General features: G+C 40.1%; 1 protein-coding gene across 2 annotated transcripts in view; it reads right to left on the bottom strand.

Moving 5' to 3' along the window:
- The window catches only part of septin8a (septin 8a), a 36345-nt gene extending 16691 nt beyond the window's left edge, over window positions 1-19654 (bottom strand). For both annotated transcript variants that reach the window (XM_026181122.2, XM_026181123.2), the window contains exons 1-5: window positions 19495-19654; window positions 10769-10883; window positions 10295-10490; window positions 7936-8122; window positions 2657-2818 (exon numbers count right to left, since the gene is read on the bottom strand). In XM_026181122.2, coding sequence (XP_026036907.1) covers window positions 2657-2818; window positions 7936-8122; window positions 10295-10490; window positions 10769-10883; window positions 19495-19524 — 690 coding nt within the window. In that variant the 5' untranslated portion in view covers window positions 19525-19654. The remainder of the gene's footprint in view (window positions 1-2656; window positions 2819-7935; window positions 8123-10294; window positions 10491-10768; window positions 10884-19494) is intronic.
- Window positions 19655-21138: the final 1484 nt, after the last annotated feature.

The raw sequence follows: 21138 nt of genomic DNA, 5'->3' as shown, positions 1-21138 counted from the left end.
TTACCTAAACCAAGGAGGTTACATTTTTGGTAGCGCTTGCGTGTGTGTGCATTCAATTTTGTCATTCTGTCTGCAAACACACTTGCATATAAAAGTCTTGCATGAATTCTGATCAAACTTTGTAGGACTGTAGAGTCGAGTTGTGAAGGTCAAAGTGATAATAATGCTAGACAGAGCCATTTAAAATTATGTTTCTTACTGCTACTGTTTGTATTATTTTGTATAGGTAATGATATAGGGTGAATCTAAATATCACGTCACTTTGGGCCTCTTCTTCAAGGTCAAGTAAGGTCAAACTTTCATAAAATGCTTTTTATCTTTTAAACTACGCTTAAAATGTACTGTCTTTGTCTGTATTGACAAGTGATACTGATACAGTGGGATGCAAAAGTTTGGGCAACCTTGTTAATAGTCTTTATTTTCCTGTATAAATCGTTGGTTGTTACAATAAAAAAAATTGTCAGTTAAATATATCACATAGGAGACACAGTGATAGTTGAGAAGTGAAATGAAGTTTATTGGATTTACAGAAAGTGTGCAATAATTTTTTTAACTTAATCAGGCAGGTGCATAAATTTGGGCACTGTTGTCATTTTATTGATTCCAAAACCTTTAGAACTAATTATTGGAACTCAAATTGGCTTGGGAAGCTCAGTGACCCCTGACCTACATACACAGGTGAATCCAATAATGAGAAAGAGTATTTAAGGGGGTCAATTGTAACTTTCCCTCCTCTTTTAATTTCCTCTGAAGAGTAGCAACACGGGGGTCTCAAAACAACTCTCAAATGACCTGAAGACAAAGATTGTTCACCATCATGGTTTAGGGGAAGGATACAGAAAGCTGTCTCAGAGATTTAAGCTGTCTGTTTCCACAGTTAGGAACATATTGAGAAAATGGAAGACCACAGGCTCAGTTCAAGTTAAGGCTCGAAGTGGCAGACCAAGAAAAACTCGGACAGACAGACGCGACCACTGGTGAGAACAGTCAGAGTTAACCCACAGACCAGCACCAAAGACCTACAACATCATCTTGCAGCAGATGGAGTCACTGTGCATCGTTCAACCATTCGGCGCACTTTACACAAGGAGATTCTGTATGTGAGAGTGATGCAGAGGAAGCCTTTTCTCTGCCCACAGCACAAACAGAGCCGCTTGAGGTTTGCTAAAGCACATTTGGACAAGCCAACTTCATTCTGGAATAAGGTGCTGGGGACTGATGAAACAAAAACTGAGTTATTTGGGCATAACAAGGCATTATGCATGGAGGAAAAAGAACACAGCATTCCAAGAAAAACACCTGCTACCTACAGTAAAATATGGTGGTGGTTCCATCATGCTGTGGGGCTGTGTGGCCAGTGCAGGGACTGGGAATCTTGTCAAAGTTGAGGGACACATGGATTCCACTCAGTATCAGCAGATTCTGGAGACCAATGTCCAGGAATCAGAGACAAAGCTGAAGCTGCACCGGGGCTGGATCTTTCAACAAGACAGTGACCCGAAACACTGCTCAAAATCCACTAAGGCATTCATGCAGAGGAACAAGTACAACGTTCTGGAATGATCATCTCAGTCCCCAGACGTGAATATTATTGAAAATCTGTGGCGTGAGTTAAAGAGAGCTGTCCGTGCTCGGAAGCCATCAAACCTGAATAAACGAGAGATGTTTTGTAAAGAGGAATGGTCCAAAAGACCTTCAACCACAATCCAGACTCTCATTGGAACCAACAGGAAGCGTTTAGAGGCTGTAATTTCTGCAAAAGGCGGATCTACTAAATATTGATTTCATTTCTTTTTTTGTGGCGCCCAAATTTATGCACCTGTCTGATTTTGTTTAAACAATTATTGCACACTTTCTGTAAATCCAATAAACTTCTTTTCACTTCTCAAATATCACTGTGTGTGTCTCCTATGTGATATATTTAACTGACTTTTTTTTTTTTATCGTAACAACCAACGATTTATACAGGAAAATAAAGACTATTAACAAGGTTGCCCAAACTTTTGCATCCCACTGTATATGGGGATTCCAAATATCACATAATAGTTTGCATCCAAATATCATGTAACATTTGACCTCTCACCTTATATCTTTAAAGAAAGCTTTATGAAGAGAAAGAAAATGAGCTGACTGGTTATATAGAAGTATACTTCAGTAAAATATTATATAATACGCAGAAGTTATTCATACCCAGTTATTTATAATTCAATTACCTACTCCTCCATTAAGTTTATATACAAAATATAATACTGCTCCCTTAAAAGTAAATAAGGCCCAGAGAGTGAGCTCCCATGGCCCAGGTTTGTGCACTCAGAGTGCCTGTTATGGTTATGCTTGCATAGGCAGACTAGTGCAGAACTTCTTTTTAGTTCTTGTTACGAACTAAAAAGAAGAATAGAAAAGTGCCAATCAGTGCAATCAGTGGGTCCAACGACATATGATCCTTGTATATAGCTACATACCCACGGTTAGCTAGTGTTTGCAAATATTATAAATATTTTACAAAGTATACAGTCAAAATTGTGAGACTGTAATTCATCTGCATTGAAACACTGACTCTTTATTTATGGTGTTTTAGTCAAAGCATGTGTTACCGTCATTAAAACAAAGAATGTTTTGACTTTTTAAATGTTTTTGTGCCAAAAATATTACTTACATTCATGGAGGCATTGATCTCACTGACAGTTTCGTCATCTGTTGGGAACTGATATATCTGGACGCCGTTGCTCACCAGCTCGCTCATTATCTTTATTTTGAATTTATGAAGCTCGCTCTTGGAGATTGTGTCCGCTTTGGCAATGATGGGAATTATGTTGACCTGCGGAAATAATGACAAAAAAAAAGTGAGATAGTTATTAAATATGCGGTGCACTGCACTGTTGTTGCTAATGTGGTGGAGTCTTCCAAAAATGATAATGCAAAGACGTTTTGTGTTACATTATGGAAGCATTTGGTTTAGCCTGGTTTAAACGTTGACATGACAAAACAAAAGGATGCACAGGAAACACCTGAATGTTTTCAGATCATGACAGATTACAGCAATTGCCATCTAACCATCATGAGCAAACACTGCTTAAAAAAAAATTAAAGCTACATTAAATATGTTGAGGTTTTAAACAGCTGTGTAGCGCATCTATAAGACCATGCACAGTTAACTGAATAGCAAATAAGCCCAATCAGAACCCCGACTGATAAATAAAACAAACAGTGATTATGAAAACAAACTCGGCTCCATCTACAATCAGCAGCAGATGTGAAGAAATAAACGCACAGTTTGTCTGCATTCCTCTGTACGGCTGCATTTCCCAGATCACCAACTGGGAAGATGGCAGGACTCCCACAGATCCACACAGCAATTCCACAGCGTGCCTTAGAGTATGAGTCAGAGCTTGTTAAAAATCAAATTTGAATCTCATCATACTTTGTTGGCTCGTTAATTTGCAGCGGGGTGGCCAGTATCAGGTTTTAACCCTAATATAACAAACTAATTTAACTAATCTCGGTGTTATATTTGCTCGCTTCCCACAACTGAGTTTTCCCAGCTGACCAAAGATCATTCCCAAACAGTTAATGTTTGTTCTGAGGGACCAGGAGCGCCAGCTGTGACCACATTAAAGCAGTTCACAGGAAAGATAATCCCTGAAAAAACAGCCCAATATTTTTGGCACTTTGTCATTTAATGTTATACAGGGAAATATCTCTGAGTGTGCAGGTGAGACCACGCTGATACAGTCTGAGCCTTAATAATGAAAACGCTTACACAACAATATAAAAACACCTAATATGAATGGATCCCATTATTATCGTTTGTGTTACATAATTATCTGGATAATGAGCTGCTTAACTCAGTTTTCATAATGAAGTTCCTGTAATTTCTGGGCTTTGGTGAACAAGAAATTGATGTACAACACTGCTGTGGAGTCAATTACTCACCTTTTTTAAAGGCTGGATTTATTTATTGATATAACACTGCTATGATAAATTACTTATTGCATGCCGCTCGTAATAGATTAGTTTGAATCATCATGTGTTTATTTTTTCAAGAAAAAATAAACACATGATGACTCTTGGGGACGCTCTGGAGTATTTCCTGATTTTTTTTTATCTGATTTATGGACGCTGCTGGATAAGAAGATTCTGGGAAAGTCGCAATAAATCTACAAATATAAAAATAGATGTTTAGCAAGATGTTTTCAAGCACGCCTTGGAAGCCTAAATAATACCTGATGGCAATAAAAGCAGGAACACAACAAATGTCTCACAGACTTAGATAAGGGTTTAAAAGATCTCAAACCTGCAAGCTGCCACTGACTGTGGATAACGTCACACAGCACTGATGTGAGAACAGCGTAGGCATGGTCTCATGGTAAGTGGGCAGCATGACGTGTCCTGTCCCATGCACAGTCTACTCAGGCAGCAGCTTCTCTTGAACCAAACCGAGTATTTTCAGTACCACTGTGTGCTATATGTAGGGAGCGGACAATGCCCTGACCTGATTGTGCCAACACTGTTCAAAGCTCATGTGAAAAAACAGCACTACAGGAGTCAGGAAGCAGACTCCTTATTACTTTTAGAACCCCAGCATGTAATGTGTCCTTTCAGTAATGCTGCTTCAAGCCTCTCCCTCTATTTTTACTTTGGAAAACATCTCATCTGCCACAAACAGGAAAAACGGTATAACCAAAAACAGCAAAATGGAACCTAACCCAGCCATGTGACAGTGGATTACATCACAAATTAAAAAGGTATTCTTAAAGTTAAGCAGGAGGCATGAATCCTTTCGCCGAATAACCTCAATAAACTCACTCTTTTACATTCTTTAATTTATAAAGTTAAGTAGAAATGTTTCCCATCCGTTAACAAAAAGACTTAAAACCTTCATTTAAAACAAACGACACTCCTTTCAGACTCCTATCTCTCTTCCTGCCTTCATTTACTAAAAACCACATTTTACTTTACGGGCCTTGTGTGGGGAGGGCTGATTCGTTAACAAGAAAAACACCATTGTCTGGGTTAGACAGAAAAAAAATACACAGACTGAGGGAAAAGCTGTTTCTGGTCTCTTTCCCTGGTTTTTCTGTCAGAGGGGACAGATCTGTTCATTTATCTGTTTCATTTCCAGATACAACTTAAGATTTACACACAATGTAATGATGCTTTCTCTGACAAGGATATGTCTCTGCATTAAATTTGATATTAAAAACACATAGCCCTGATTTATCGAGCCATGAAAAAACATAACGATTTCCAGCTACTGGGATGGGGTTTTTTTTGTTTGTTTTTTTAAAGCAATTTTCTTGGTTCTGCATGTTTAAGAATTAGATTTCAGGCTGTAAACGCGTCTGTAATCTGTTGAAAACTAACTGGTATAAAAAACTGAATGCAAAAACATAAAATAACTTTGTTAAAGCTATTTGGTTTATTGTCTTGGTTTATGCAAAACAAAGTAGGCACTTTCTGTGGTCACCCTCCAGATATCCAGAGCCCATAAACATGAAATAAGACAGAAATCTCATAAATGTGCAAAGGTTGAATATTGTTTGGTTTGCAAGGGTCTTAAATGTTGCCTCTAAATCTATCTAGAAAGAGAACCCTGCACACACAAAGTCCATCTGCCCTGTAAAACACAGCAGTGTCACTTCTACATTGCAGTTACTCAACACTGGCTTGTTTTCAGATACAACAGCAAACACACTGCACATTGTGGAAAAATTGCTGGGACAGATCCACTGAGATCAGAGTGGTACTCATCGTGAACACCCGCAGCCTCACTGGTGGGTTCTGAATTGTGTAAATCTTTAAGGATAAAAAATAAAGCCTACATTTCTTCCGGTTTAATCCGGAAACACTTTGTGAATGTGTGCAAAAAAATGCTTAAAAGGTGTATATATAAAATGTCTCTGATTGTTACATCAAAAGAAAAAAAATGTTAATCATATGGATCTACATAAAGTTTAGGCTGTGGTAGCTGCTCTGCTACAGTATATTTAGCTCAGGTAAGTTGGACGAGTCAAAGCAGAGGCCATGGCTTGGCTGTGTTCACTGTGCTCATTTGGGTGGTATAAGGAGACAGTTGGCAAACATAGCATGCCAGGTTTTGATCGTTCTGTTGGCACATCAAGACAGCACACGGGCTTGGTGGTCAGCGCCATCGTTTCACAGCAAGGAGAGTCCTAAATTTGGATTTCTGTCCTTTTCTAAAGTTCGTATAGGTTCCTTCACAGGTTAGGTTAGAACTCCTGTATCCCTAAAGGACAGTTTTAGTAAAAATACCAGAAGCACTGGTTTAATTTTGTATTAAAAAAGTACTTTGAAAAGAAAAGAATAAACCCTTGGGTTTTTAAGAAAGGGTTTAATATACTGAATCAAATTTGTTCCTGAAAGCTGAGGACTGAGTTAAGAGCCGTTGCATAAATTATTTATACACTTTTTCTGATGCCATAAAACTATTAAGTGTCCCTGTAGAGCGGCATTTGGCTGAGGTATCTAGTTTTTATTATGAAGAGTATCGAGAGACTTCTGGCAGAGATGGCTTGATTGTTGGCAGGGGAAAGCCAGCAGGGTTGGTCACAAGCTGACCATCTGCTTTATTCTGGATTTATTATTACTGCACCAACAGAAACAAACAGAGACAAAGCTACCACTTCATCAGCTCTACAGCAGTGCTATTAGAAGTTAAATAGACTGAAAAACTAATCGCAACCACTGCAGATCAATCTGAATGATCGAATAAAATTTGATTGCTGAACCTTACAGTGTATTGTTTTGGTATAATCTCATACAAATTCACAAAAATTGGCTTATGGCTTCCACATAAAGCTTTGTAAGTGAAATGTGACAACTCCTGTGTGAGTTTACTGCCTCACAGCTTTAAAGTTAAACGAGCTCCTGCAGAGCTGAAAATACAAATCTCCTCTTTCACCGTCATTCACTCTCCTCTGGGTTTTGTCGGCTTCATAATGTCTTACAGCTCACCTCCCTGGCTTTTAATAATTTCTTTTATTAAACTGTGAAAACAGGAATAAAATGACAAAATAAACAGATAATAAACAGGCAATGCCCACTTAATACAATGAAAATATAAATAATAAAATAATAAATACAAATGGCTCCAACTTAATGGCTCCAAACTGACTTATCTGGCTTGTCTAACTATGTACACCACAGTGACTCCGCCCCTTTCCCTTTCTTTGCCCCAAGTGCTGTTTTGATGAGATTTTTTTTCCATTTGTTATTTAATGAAGGCAATCCCAACGACTGCATCTCCAGTGAGATACACTCATCACATACAGCAAATCATAGATCCATGGAGCAATAATCTGTGCAGTAATACTCACAACAACAATGAAAAAGCCACAAATCAATGTGTTCCTGAATCTGACTATTGACTGTGTGCTGACCTGCAAACATATACCAAACTCAATCTCAGAGTGAATTAGAGGGTTGTGATGCTGATGTATTGGAAGCAGAGTAGTTTAAACTGACATAAATATCTTTTTATAAATAAGAACCTCTCCCTTAAAACACCAAATCAAATTTTTTCACTATGCTGGCTTTTTAGGTGTAAAACTAGTCATGGAGAGGTTCTCTTTTCCCCAAATCACAACTATTACAGTTCAAACCATTAATCCTTTTCCACAGAAATAGCCAAATAAGTTCAGCCTAAACACTGCCATGTGAACTCTTCTTGAAATCCTAAAAGATGAAATGGAAACTTGCATAGTCACTGGAACATTTTTGTTTCAACTTTACTCTTCTCTTTTGGGACACAGAGTCCACACCCTGGTAGGAAGATCAGGGATGCCCTCGTTTCAGTGAAATTCAAACCAGTCACACGGAAAGGGAAGTCTGACTTCAGACTAATATTATTCAAACACACTTGCATTTTTCCAGAGGGAAAATATAAATGCATGCTTGTGTGTCACATGTGCGTACCTTGCTGTCCAGTTTTTTCATAGTAACGAGGTCCAGGGACTTGAGGGAGTGTCCTGTCGGGGCAATGAAATAAAGGCAGATGTGGATCCTGGTGTCGTGGTAGTTAAACAGCGAGCGTTTGATCTTCAGCTCTTCCTGGAGATAGTTTTCAAACTGAGTGTCAATGTAGTCAACAATGGGTTTGTAACTGTGGAGAGAGGAAGGGAGAAGAGAGAAACCGTTAGGATTTATGTCTGTGGGTCAAAGCTAAATATTTGTCTTCTTATTCATGCACTGGTAATGAATATGACAAGGGAAAGGGGACTTTTCACAGGGAAAGGAAAAGACACAGATATGTTTTCAGTAACTGTGTGATCTGATTCAATGCCAAGATCTCAGCTTAGAATTGCACAGCTTAGTGCTGCATGAAATTTGTGTTCAGCTTATGGAAGGTCCAATCAAAGAGGCTGCAGAAAACAACGCGTCCTCTCTATCACAGAGCTGTGACCGCTTTCGGAGCCTTTAAGTGTCACCAGTAAATCAGTGAAGGGCACGAACACAAAGTAACACATCGTCGTCTTTACAGCCTTTTCTCCTCGAGCATTTGCGAGAAAGGACAGGAGAGATGGGGAGTGCCTTTAATGCTACACCACTCGCTCACAGCTACTTGACTATACAGCTAAATGTCAGAAAATGTTACTTACATTGCATTAAAATAACACATTTCTGTTGGTTATTGCTCCAGTACAGTTGGTTTCTATAAGCTGTTTTCAATCTTTTAACCACAAAAGCCGGTGACCAGCCTCATTGGGATGTTTTGAATCACATTCACACCAGACTTGTTTATTTGAGTCTGCAGCTTTAACTCGTTTCTTTTGGGAAGATGAGAAGAAAACCATTAGAAGGAAGCCACATGCTTAAATAAAAAACTAAGCGAACTGTTGGTTCATTAGTCATAGTAGATAACGTCACACAGTCATAGTCTGGTTCTCACATCAACACTTGTCATTTTCTGGCTATATATCTCTACAATTATGATCATCTACATATGAGATGTTCAGTAAATTTGTTTGTATTGAACAGATGTCTCCAGACGAATTCCTTCGTTTATCTCATGCTGTTATATTTGGACACTGCACAACCAACTCAAACACTGTATGTTTTTCTTGCTGTGGATAGTAGAAAGGCTTGAAAACAACTGCAACCAGTGTCAAACATCTTTAACACCTCCTGAATCCATATTCAGTCACATAGACTTCAAAGTGCCTCGGAGTGACCAAAATGCAACCCAGATGCTCATGTTTAACATGCGTCTGCAAAAGTAAAAGTGATAATGATGACATTTTGTCTTTAGAAAACAACGAACTCTGAGAAACAAGCCCAAAAAACAGGGCTATAAGGACATAGCTGTTTTGTTTCTTTTAGAATTAATAGGAAGCAGTTCCCTTGTGTGCTCTGGAAAGATGCAGTTTAACACTAAAGATGGAAAATAGTGACACAGTCCTGTTACGTTTAATCTAAGAGCTTGAATGTGATTTCTACAAACTCTCTGACCTAAAGCCAGTAATTCCAAGTTTTTCCTGTTAACCATCACCATACACTACTTCCATCTTTTCTAAACATGACAAATAACTGAAAATTACATCATCTTGTCCACTGTTCAACTCCGGATGTGCCACTTCACTGATGTTTTACAACTCAAAAGTGACACATAAGTAGAACAGGAAAAAAATGTATTCCATTCCCTCAGCTTGCAACATGTTTACAGTCATCTGTCCTCTCACTTCACATCCATCTTCAATCTTCTCTGAGGAATGCACAAACTGTGACCTTTTGAAGCTCTCTCAGTGTGCCGTTACACTCCGCTGCAGGCTCTGTCCTTCGCCATGTTGGTTTAAACGGTCTACGGAGAAAGCTGCTATCAAAGAGCGTGAGAGTGCTGCTTCCTGGCTAGGCCACAACAAGTACACTTCATTCCACAGCTGAATGTTAAAATAAACAAATCAACAATTTCCTCTTTATTTCTCCAACTTCCTTCAATTTCAGCCTTCGGAGACACCATAAAAGATGCAGAAGTCTGGACTGACAGTGGTTTGTGTGTCTGGGTCACTCGTTTGCCTACGTAAGCATCTTTTCATTAAAAATGTGTCAATGTCATTTTGGAGCTTGCCGATTTTTGGGGAAATAGTTACAGGGAAATCTGCTTTTACAACAGACCAAAGGAAATCACAAATTCGTTTTTTTTACTTCTGCTTTTGGCTTATGGGATAATGCAGAGATATATTTGTGATCATCATTGTTAGTTTTTGTTGCTGGTTACCAAGCAGGTCTGGATACTTTGTGAGGCACTCTGGGCTGTATGTATGTGCACTTAGCTCACCTATCCTCTTTGTTGATCTGATCGCCGAAGCCAACCGTGTCAACAATGGTCAGTTTGAGGCGGACGTTGGTTTCTTGCAGGTCGTATGTTCGAGGCCGCAGATACACGCCGTTCTGGTAATGGCTCGCCTCTTCGTTCTCAAACATGGTGTTAAAGAGCGTGTTCATTAACGTCGACTTTCCGATACCAGTCTCCCCTGTGAACGGTCGGAAGCAGAGAGGGAGATGGAGAAAGAGAGAGTGCGTTAGCATCACTTGGGAGTACTTCATCAGCTTTCAGACATCGATTTTTATTGCTGTAACAGAAGTGTAAGCCAGTGTATTACGTTCATGTCAAGAAATACAACACAGTGCTGCTGTTTGTTATTTATCTTTGTAGCTAAACATGTCACTCAGTGCAAAGTAAATCAACACGAGGGCCAGAGGGACTCTGGAGAAATGTACAGTAGTTACACATTCTCTGTCCGATACTCACCTACACATAGGATGTTGAAACAAAAACCCTGCGTGACCGATTTGCTGACCAGCTGCTCAGGGAGGCTGTCAAACCCAACATGGCCACCCAAACTGAGGTTACGCTTCTCTTCATTCTACAGGACACACACACAAAAAAAAAAAAAAACATCAGAAGTGTGGCGGATGTCAGGAAAACACATGGCCGAGTCATTATTCAGAAGAGGATGGCACAGATACTGAAGCGCTCACATTCCAATGCGTGGAAACATCAAAGACCTTCTGCTCATTCTGCACATGTAAAATCCATCACATTATGATTTAGGTAATCGGGGCCTGCAGTGAGGATGAGCTTCAAGAATAATCACTCAGAAGCACAAAGAAGAAAGACATGCTTTAACAGACAGAGGAAGGAAGTGATTATATTTGTATGGAAAATGGAATAAGGCACTTGAAAACATGCAAGATGCAAGTTAGCAGCTTGTTTTATAGAAAACCCCAATGTGGACATTTCAGAACTCCACCAGTCCACCTATTCTCCAAACAAGCTCATGATCAATTTATCAGTTATTACACACTATAATAGAAATATATCGTTAATAGTGGGATGATAACAGCAGGTACAGAAGAGGCACCCAGGCTGCCTTATCTGCAACACCTTCGTCAGGTTTGATCTGTGGGATCCCCTGCCACTTCAAGAGCAGCTGGGAGATTTAATCCCTCTACTTCGAACCTCCGCCCTGCTGGAGGTGCGTTGTGCACCTCTAAAAAAAGGAGCACCCACAGGGCATCCTTATGAGAAGGCTAAATCAGCTCAACTGACTCGTCTCACCGTTTAGGATCACAGGGATATTTCAGCAGGTTGTATCAGTGATCTTGCTCTTTCAGTCGTTTCTCAAAGCTCATGACCATCGGTGACATAGATCGAACAGTAAATCGAGTGCTTTGACTTCTGATTAAATTCTTTCCCCACTGCTGAGGTGAAGTAAGATGCCCACAGATGTCCAAAGAAACGGCCACGGAAGTATTTAACCTAAAACACAAAAGTTAGCAATGCACGACAAACTAAAAACCACCAGAAAAAAAAACAACAACAACAAATCAGGAGGGTTGTAACCTTTTTTCACATTTGATCTAGCTCATTTAACCAATCTCAGCCAAAGAAGAGAGTTAAAGCTGTACAAGAGGGCCAGCACCTTGAGATGAATAGGGCCACCCGATCTCATCTGGCTGAGCCACGAAGGACTGCATACTTGAAAGCTGAAGTCACCAAGCACAGGCAGCTGAGAGCAGAGCACAGCCAACAATACAGAACTGAGAGGTGGAGGCAGGCTCCGAATACACAGAAGATGACTTTTAAACCTAACTGAACTGCATAATACAGGCTGGAAAGTGTGTGTGCGTGTGTGTGTGTGTGTGTGTGTGTGTGTGTTTGTTCGTGTGTGTGTTTGTTCAGGGGTTTCGGGAGGTGAACGAGAAAACAGGGCTTAATGTGTCAGGCAACACAGCTGGAGTAATCCAACATGAGCTGAGATAGGCAATACTGAGCTGAGCTGCAGCACATTGGGGAGATTACTATACTACACTAACATGTGTTAAAAGTAATAAATATCCTATATGCATTGATAATATGAATATTATTTAAACAAAGACATCAATTTCACTGCAAACCCCACAACAACAGACAGAAACTCCCTTCATTACATATCGTTCTGAATTTATTAATGAACATTGTATTTATAAATGTGAAAGGAGCAATAACACAATAATTGTGCATTGTAATAGGTGCATGACAGACTGAATATATTAGTATGCTAAAACAAGGGATAAGGCCGGTTTCAGTTGTGTGCACTGTAGCTCCATAATCATCCTCGATTTCCAGTTCGAGCAGTTTATACAGCTCTTGTTCTTAAGTCTGAATACGTATATTGTAAGTCGCTTTGAAAGGAAAAAGCAATGAATAACTGCAACGTTTGCAGGAGTCGGTTTCAGGTTCACCGAGATGAATGAGAGGAAGAGGCTGTGGCCATTCTTTCTTTGTTATTCGCTGTAAACTCAGACCTTGTCAAACAACATTAGTCGGCCTGCTAGTCAGCATTGGTAGTCAGCCTGCTGAATGAATGAAGCCGGGTAGAGATGTTCAGATAGAGCAGTGGTTCTTAACCTGGGTTCGACTGAACCCTAGGGGTTCGGTGAGTCGGTCTCAGGGGTTCGGCAGAGCCTCCGCCGTGACATGTACGGCTCATTTTGTGCACCAGTAAAAAACATATGCATGTCTTGAATTTGAAAAAAATCTTATTTTATTTTTCACTAAAGAGGGGTTCAGTGAATGCGCATATGAAACTGGTGGGGTTCGGTACCTCCAAAAAGGTTAAGAACCACTGAGATAGAGGGAAGGGAGCAGACTATGATATTGTGCCTGTAAGCAAAACTAAACTCTGGATTCCTGAGTAGGTTTTAAAATAGGAGTTAAAAATTTACATAAGCCTGTATTTATCCAGGAAATTATAAATAAAGGCTTGCGTGCTGCTTTTCCATAAACATTTTTGTACTTTAAACTCTGAAAATGTGTACTTTAGTTTGTAAATGTACTTCTTCAAGCTCACAGTTCCTATTTAATACTTTTCTAGACATTTAGAGCATAGCTAAGCTTAAGGAGGGTTTTTTTTACTTGTAAACCTGCTTCTGTGGATATTCCTCCAAACTTACTAAACCACAATGGTGAAACAAAAATTCAGAAAAACAACAGGGATTCTGACTCACTCTAGATCATTTTGGGTTGACCTCCTACACTGAACCTAATCACGCTGTCAGTAGCGCATGATTTTTGTGTGTAAGTGAGTGACACATAAGAAGCAGATGGAGCCCGTGAACGGCTGCTGCAAAATGAGCGCCCAGGCCTGACCAAGAGTGTTATCTTTTAGGAGAAGACAGCACAGAACTGCAGACGTGGACACAAACTCCCCAAGCTGTCACTCGACTGGCTGAATGTGTAAGTGTATGCACTGGACTGACTGCAGGAGGAAGCACTCAGTTTCCTTAGTGTCCTTAGTGCAGTAAAATGGCTATCCAGCCATGTGCAAGTACTCCACTTTAAGTAAAAACTTAACGAATCAAAGAAGTTGGAAAAATAAAAATGGACTGCAATGACATTTCATTTCTCAAAAAGAAAAACAGTGCAGAAATAGTTCAGACAGAGAGTTGAGAGTTGATAAGAAACTCATTCATTGCAATGAGTGCAAGATGTTGCAGAACTAAATGTGTTAAATAAAGCACTTTAATTTCAGCTGCCAAAACACTGCACATTATATTGTTAATATAGATTTATTTTAGAGATTATAGATTTAAGATAGATTTCACTTAAGCAAAGTGTGACGTACAGCCAAAAAATAATATTATGTTAAACATTTCTCCATCTTTGGTATTTTTCAGGGAGGCATTAAAGGATTGCCTAGTTCACTATACATTCTTTTCACCCTATGTAATTCAAGCCAACTGGATTTCTTTAACAACATGACAAATCTAAAAATAAACCTGCCCGTTTTTTTTGCTTTCTGGTCCATTTAGATTTGATGTCGAGAACATAATAACACCCATCAGCAAATACAGGATGTATAACCAACAGACAAGAACAGTTAGGGAAACTATGAGGTATCTGACTGTCCACCAACCCACCCGAGCTAGCTCGGAAGAAGAGAAAAGCAGCGGCACAAAGTATGTCAGGAATGAAAAGCTTCTGGTTAACTGTCTCAGGGTGAAGAGACAACACAGTTCCCAGGCCACCAGGAAATGGTTGCACAGAAGAGGCCCCAGGTGGCTCCAAGTGAAATGAGCCACAAACAATATGGGCTAGGTCACAATGCTGCTCGCTTGAAACTAGCCGAGTTACTAAAGCCTTTTATTATTGTTGCAGATGAAAATCCGATGTGAAACAAAAAGAATGGCACAAGTAAAGGTAATTAAAGGTAATCAGTTTCAAGGTCCTCACCGTCACATCTGCATGGTCTACTGGGTCACCCAAAAAGAGTTGTGATACGTTTTTTTGTTTTGTTTTTTAATAAAACCTGTGCAAAAACTAAAAGAAAAGCTCTAATCTCAGTTTGTTCTGTAGTATGTGTATCCTGCACTGCAACCCTAAAGTCAGTGAAACGTGTAACCATTTTCATTGTATATTCTGCCACATGTTTAGTTATGATTGTTTAAGCTACAAAATAATGAACCTCTGCACGGGATCACTTAATCAGGGACCGAAATACTGCTCGTCTGCCGCTCTTATCCAAGCTAGTTCTTTCTTTAGAAATGCAACTCAGTGCTACAAAGCTGTGGATATTCAGTGAATTTCTGGGCTCTAACCAAGCAAGCCGTGAGATCATTTTTTCAAACATTCTAATAAATATGTGATTCGGATCTGACCTGATATAAACTCAGGCAAAAACCAAGCTCTGTTTCATGTGCCCATCAGTCCACAGAAACACTCGGCCACCGGCCATCAGTCGGCCCCTCCCTCTCTAGCCATCTTCTTTTCAGCTGTCTTCCGGCCTTCTGGCCTACATCCCCGCCTGACTGGTGTCTGCAGCTTGTGTCTGCCTCAGTGAACCTCCACCTGACAGACAGCAGCAACCACGCACAAACACACAGTTGCAGCTCGTGTTTGTGTGTTTGTGGGCAAGAAAACTTCACACATTACTACTACTACTTTAACATCTTGATGTAAAATTTGTTTAGATATAGTTTGTCTGTTAGCAAAGACAGAATTCATCCACTTGAATGTGGCATGAAATGAAATTACTTTTATTGTGATTCAAACTGCATATACTGTATTAAGCTTTTGCAGGTAATGAAAGTGCAAATGACATTTTGGGGGCTTCTTGTCACACTTTGGGTTTGATTTGACTTAGCATCTGTGAAGGGAGGAGACCACAGGACAGCCTCAGTGACAAACCCACACACGCACACATTTATCACTCTTTAGCTGAAGTGGCTGCTGACTGGTGTTTCCTGTCCAATGTGTAAGTTCATGAAAGTGTAACTCTACTTTCAAACTGCCAGTACACAGTACTAACATGTTACACTTTTGAAATCAATAACGTACTTTATAAATTACGTTACAAATATTTTTGCATCTTATTCCACGTCAACAAGCATGAAATGCTGAGTGAGGTGTTTTTGCGTTACTGTCAGGTCAAACCACACCTACAGACTTCTGCTCCACCGGTTCTCAGCAGCTGCCCATGCTGGCAGCGATGTTGTAATGGTAAAAATGTTGACGGTTGAAATTTGAATGACGTGTGCCTCCTCTTGTCTTTTATGCTATTATAACCTGCCCCACGCTCATGAACATGCTTACATTACTACTGAGCCTCACCAGTAGTAACACCATCCATGCCGAACAGGAAAGACAAAAGGGAAAAAAAGGAGTGACAGATGGGAAGTTGAGACAGGAACCATTTTACGAGACAGATGGACAGCATACTTATCTTTATGGGGGTTCCTTACCATTAGAAAAGAAGAAAGTATGTTTTTGTTTTTAACTTATCCTATCAGCCACAAAAGCAATGTTTTGTAGGTCAAAGGTAAAAGTGGAATAGATTGGATTAGCTTTACTCTCACCCATGCATGCTAAGTACAATATAAGCCTTCTTGTTTTAAGATCTTATACTAACTAGCAAACACGATGTTGAATACTTCTGGTTGATACTTCAAAGTTGATTTAATTCAAAAATGTGGATCCCAGGGAAGAAAAACTCCAGAACGTAAAATATGTAATTTTCTTTGTGTGCTAATTTTGAATGAAGTAAGAGCTTGATTTGGCTAGTCATATAAAAGGAAAAGGAGCAACCAACTGCACAGTCCATAGTCCATACATAAATATGATTTTGACTTAAGAATCTACCTAACGCAGTTTTCTCTTCTGCCCTTCTTATTGGTATTTACTGATGAAACTGGAGGGACCCTACCTTCTGTTTGACCGTCCACTTTGCCAAAAATGGCCAAATCAGTTCTGGGTTAATGAGCTGATGGTTGACTTAATTTTAAAGAACACAAATATTCATCTGGAGCAAATTCCATAGAGAAGAGCAAAAGTTTGATTTAGAAAACATGATGTTTGGAGCTGATGCCAATTTGAATTTTTAAGGAATAAATATCACAATATTGATGTACTGGACATCATAACGTATACATGCAACAGCTACTTTTTGCTGCTCCCCTATTCACAAGGGATCACCACAGCGGGTAGCTCCGCACGTTTAATTTGGCAGAGTTTTAACACCGGACATCCTTCCTGACACAAGCCCAAAGGCATTTGCGTTTCCTCCTGGGATGGAACTTGGGATCTTTCGCTTGTCCTGCGAATGTTTAAACCGCTACTCAAATACAATATGTGAGTTACACTAGAAAGGGAAAATAACTTCGCAGCAAAGTGGTTTACTAACCCGTTAGCATCTAAACACGAACACACTGCTCATCTCCACGCTGCCTGCTCAGCTGTGGTGTGCACCCTGCTCCATGTGCTGCAGGGTGCACAACTTAGCCAGAGAATCTTTTTCTACATCCAGACATATCAGCGTACAGTTTCATATATCAGATCGGCTGTAGGTATGGGAGCGTGTCTAGCCGCCAGTCTATCCGGTTCAGCTGTTCATTGTGGACCACACTTTGTTACATTTCACTGATATCTAAGAAAATAACTGAGCTACATACATGGTAATCCTCATTCAGCCTATGCTGACATTATTTTGCAAATTTAACCTCAGTATATAAAGAATTGGGAGACAGATATTGACTCATCACAGCTGAGGCTGCAGCTTGGATGTCATGATTCATCCGATTCACCAGGTTTGACAAGCTCGCCCGAAGGCCGTTTAAGCCCCACAAGTTCTATATACAGCTTACAACGCTGATGGCGGTAAACTTGAGCCACACTTTGACCTAAACAATGTGATACAGGCGTGTTCCTTCTTGTTCCAGGATGTGTTTCATTAACAAATACATGTGCAACTAGAGCACCAGCTGTATGAAGACATTGTAAGCACAAGTTAAATAAGCTTTTAAAAGAGCAAGGACCTGCCTGCTCGCCTGCTTGAGTCCTTACTCCACGTCTCTTGGCTTTAAGCACTTTATGGAGCTAATTTCATTTCACGCATGCAGTCCTCACAGGAGAGACAATACTCTTCAGGGTCAGTAAGCACTGTGCCTCCTGAATGTGCTCGGGCTTTTTTTTTTCTTTTTTTTTTTTTAATTGCATCCAAATTAAAATGAACATCATTATTTTTATGCTACACACTCTAATGCAATCAATAATCGAGAACGACACACATTGTTAGGCAGTTGGCTTGTATTGATCACTTCATGTGGATCCGGCCTAGAAAGTTATCCCAGCGCTACAGGCTCCACCGGATGGGGCTGACGTGGAAAAACAATCCAACCAAGCACACATCTCTATCAATAGCTGGGTGTAATTAAACAGTACTCCCTTTACACAAACTGCCAGGCCAGCAGGTCAGTTTGTTCAATGTGGTCTCACTTAGTTCAGGATGTTAGACAGCTGCGTTGCTGCCAACGCCGGCCTGTTTCGCTGCATTCTCAGCATTTTTCTCATTAATCAATCAATCCTCTAAATTTCGTATTCCAAATGAGACATTTTGGAAACTTCCACTGGGCTCTGAGCCCCCATTCCTGGATACCTTCCTAATTTAAGAAATGCGAGGAGTGCAATATCCTCTCTTTATTTCTGGATCCTCTCCTTTTCTTCGCAGACATGTGTTGCATCAATAAGTGGTAGGAGTGGCCGGGAGTGTGTCCTTAATCTCTTTATCCCTGCAAGTCAGCTCTGCTTACAGCCTAACACAGAGATCTTTTCAAGCATCTGCCAAAAAAGTTAATCACCTTCTCCCATTCATTTGCCACTTTACTACAACATCATCATCACCATTATTACTAACATCATTCATACACTCACCTATTCTTTGTCATGTGACTTTGTGGGAATTTACAGAGAATTTTCAGGTATGTTTTGCGACACTTCACTGTACCTACAGAGTCACACCTGAATGACAACATGGCATGTTACTATGGATGTAATCCAGGATGCATTCCACCCTCAACTGATACTACTCTGCCCAGCCTGCTACTGTGCCACTGTACAAAGCAGTATCATGAACTGACATACCCATGGCTGTAAACATAACATTTTGAGTCTAAGGAAGAAAAACACAAGTGTATTTATCACTCATCACTGCGATTAATACACCTAAAGGAGTCTTCAAGTGGTAATTTTATCCACTGGCTAGCCAGTGTACATGCCTTACTGTGATTCTCCATGGCGGTTGCAATGTTTGTTTCCTTAATTTCTAACAATCTCAACAGTAAATAGTTTAATGTTTCCATACGCTACACCCATATTTTCAGCAACGCGTCCACGCGTGTAAACGCAACCGAAGAGAAAAAAATGCATTACACGGCACGACATTAAAAATAGTCAGCTACTGTAGCGTACTTAATTTCCCCATAACTGGGAAAAACACAGTCACCATCACCGAAATCACTCCCACCATCTCGCCTGAGCCCACAGTCCAGGCTCCAAAAGCGGGGGAGGCTTAGCTACATACATACCCACACATAGACAGCAGCTAACACACACTTTTACTAATCACAGCCAAGTGTGCCCGTAGCTGCACTTGCAATGTTTACTGCTCCTAGAAAACAGAGAGGGGAAAAAACAAGGAGCTCCGGATAGCATTTGCTTACCGAAAACACGTCAACGTCCGTGGCAGCCATGGTGCGGAATGTATGGTGTTGGTGTGCTGAAGCAGACCGAGCAGAGGCGAAAGGGAGCAGCCCTTGTGTCTCCGTACTAGCCTGCTAAACTACTGACTGAGCTGAGCTGACAGTGATAGGAAGAGAGGGACACAAGGCGGAGAGGAGCTGCTGAACTGGGCAGGGAGGGCGCTAAGCTAGGTGACGAGAGGACTCCCTGCTACTTCGGTTCTGCTTCGCTCAGACACGCTACAGTTTTTCATTTGCTTTTAAAACGGTACTAGTGTAAAAGAACAACAGTTATTTTTTTTATTTTTTATAAACTGATTATATATAAGGGAAAGGGTGAGAGAGTCGGTACTTAACGGCTGTTTGACGGAGCACTGTTTGCGCATGCGTACGCACATTCCACATTTTTATACATTTTTGCTGTTTTCACATGAAGAAAGCTATTTTTAAGTAGCTTTTCATTATATTGATTATCAAAGTGAACTACAAAAGATGGTTGCTATGTAGTTTTTATTAAGCACTAAAGAGTTTCCAGGCGATATAAGAATAAATATTTATACCTAAGTTAAAGTCGAGCGTGAACTATCCCAAGTATAGTTGACATCTTTGGTTGTGACATATACTTTTTCAATATGGCCAGCTTTCTCAATCGCTGCAGGAATGTCATGTTGCACACTCTGCAAGCCAGGACAGGAGCGAGCAGCAGAGATATGTGTCAGTCAGAGATGGATATCATTTAAAAAAAATACCTAATCATTTGGATGCCAGTCAAAACATGGCATTCATATTAAAATTAAGCTAATTAGGTCAGAGATTGAGTTTACTAGAATGCAGATCAGCCAATCAGAGAGTTGGAGCAATCCGTCACGTGATGTCGCGATTTTCAATATTTTTCTGTTATCTGTCACGCAAAAAAAATAGAATTTGTATCTTGTATGTGTGTATACCAAACTGGCTTTATTCCAGATAAATGAATGGTATTACTATCATGAGTAAGAGCAGTGGTTAAGTTATAAGATACCGTTGCAATAATTAGGATTTCCAAAGAACTAAGTGGCAAACCTCCAGTACTCAAAAGTCAAGCTCGCACATGCCACAAACTGCAGTTCTTCTAATGTCCACTTGCAGCCTGCTCGATGAGTAAGTCAGTCTGTATTAATTACAATGTTGATGTTAAAGTGCCCAACTTTATCAGGAGAAATAGAAGGAAGGTCGGAAAGAGTTGCACTGCGTCTTTGAGGATCTCAAGAGCACATACTGGAAGAATTAAAAGAAGTTAAAGTGACTAAGTGGCATTTTAAAAGGCTGGTACAAAAAGGCTTTTGGCCTCTATGGATAGTGCCCCCCTTCATTGGGGAGATGCATAACTCATCCATGTGGATACTGGAGTTGGGTGTGTGGCTGTCTGATTGACAGGCACAGTCTGCCGTGATAGTGATGTGTTGTATGGCCATGTTGGTGGTGTTCCTGCATCATTATAATAATGTTGGTCCACAATGCTGATGTGATGTCATAGCTTGATGACTGTGATGAGAAAGGACAAAAAAATCCATTTGTTTATATAAAAATCTCTTCTGAAACAAATGTTAAGCATTTCAAGTGTTTTCCTTATTAATTAATGCAATT

This window comes from Astatotilapia calliptera, chromosome 10 (genome assembly GCF_964374335.1).
Source record: "Astatotilapia calliptera chromosome 10, fAstCal68.1, whole genome shotgun sequence".
NCBI classification, from domain to species: domain Eukaryota; kingdom Metazoa; phylum Chordata; class Actinopteri; order Cichliformes; family Cichlidae; genus Astatotilapia; species Astatotilapia calliptera.
Note: the sequence above shows the minus strand (reverse complement) of the source record. Positions and strands in the feature narration are given on the sequence as shown.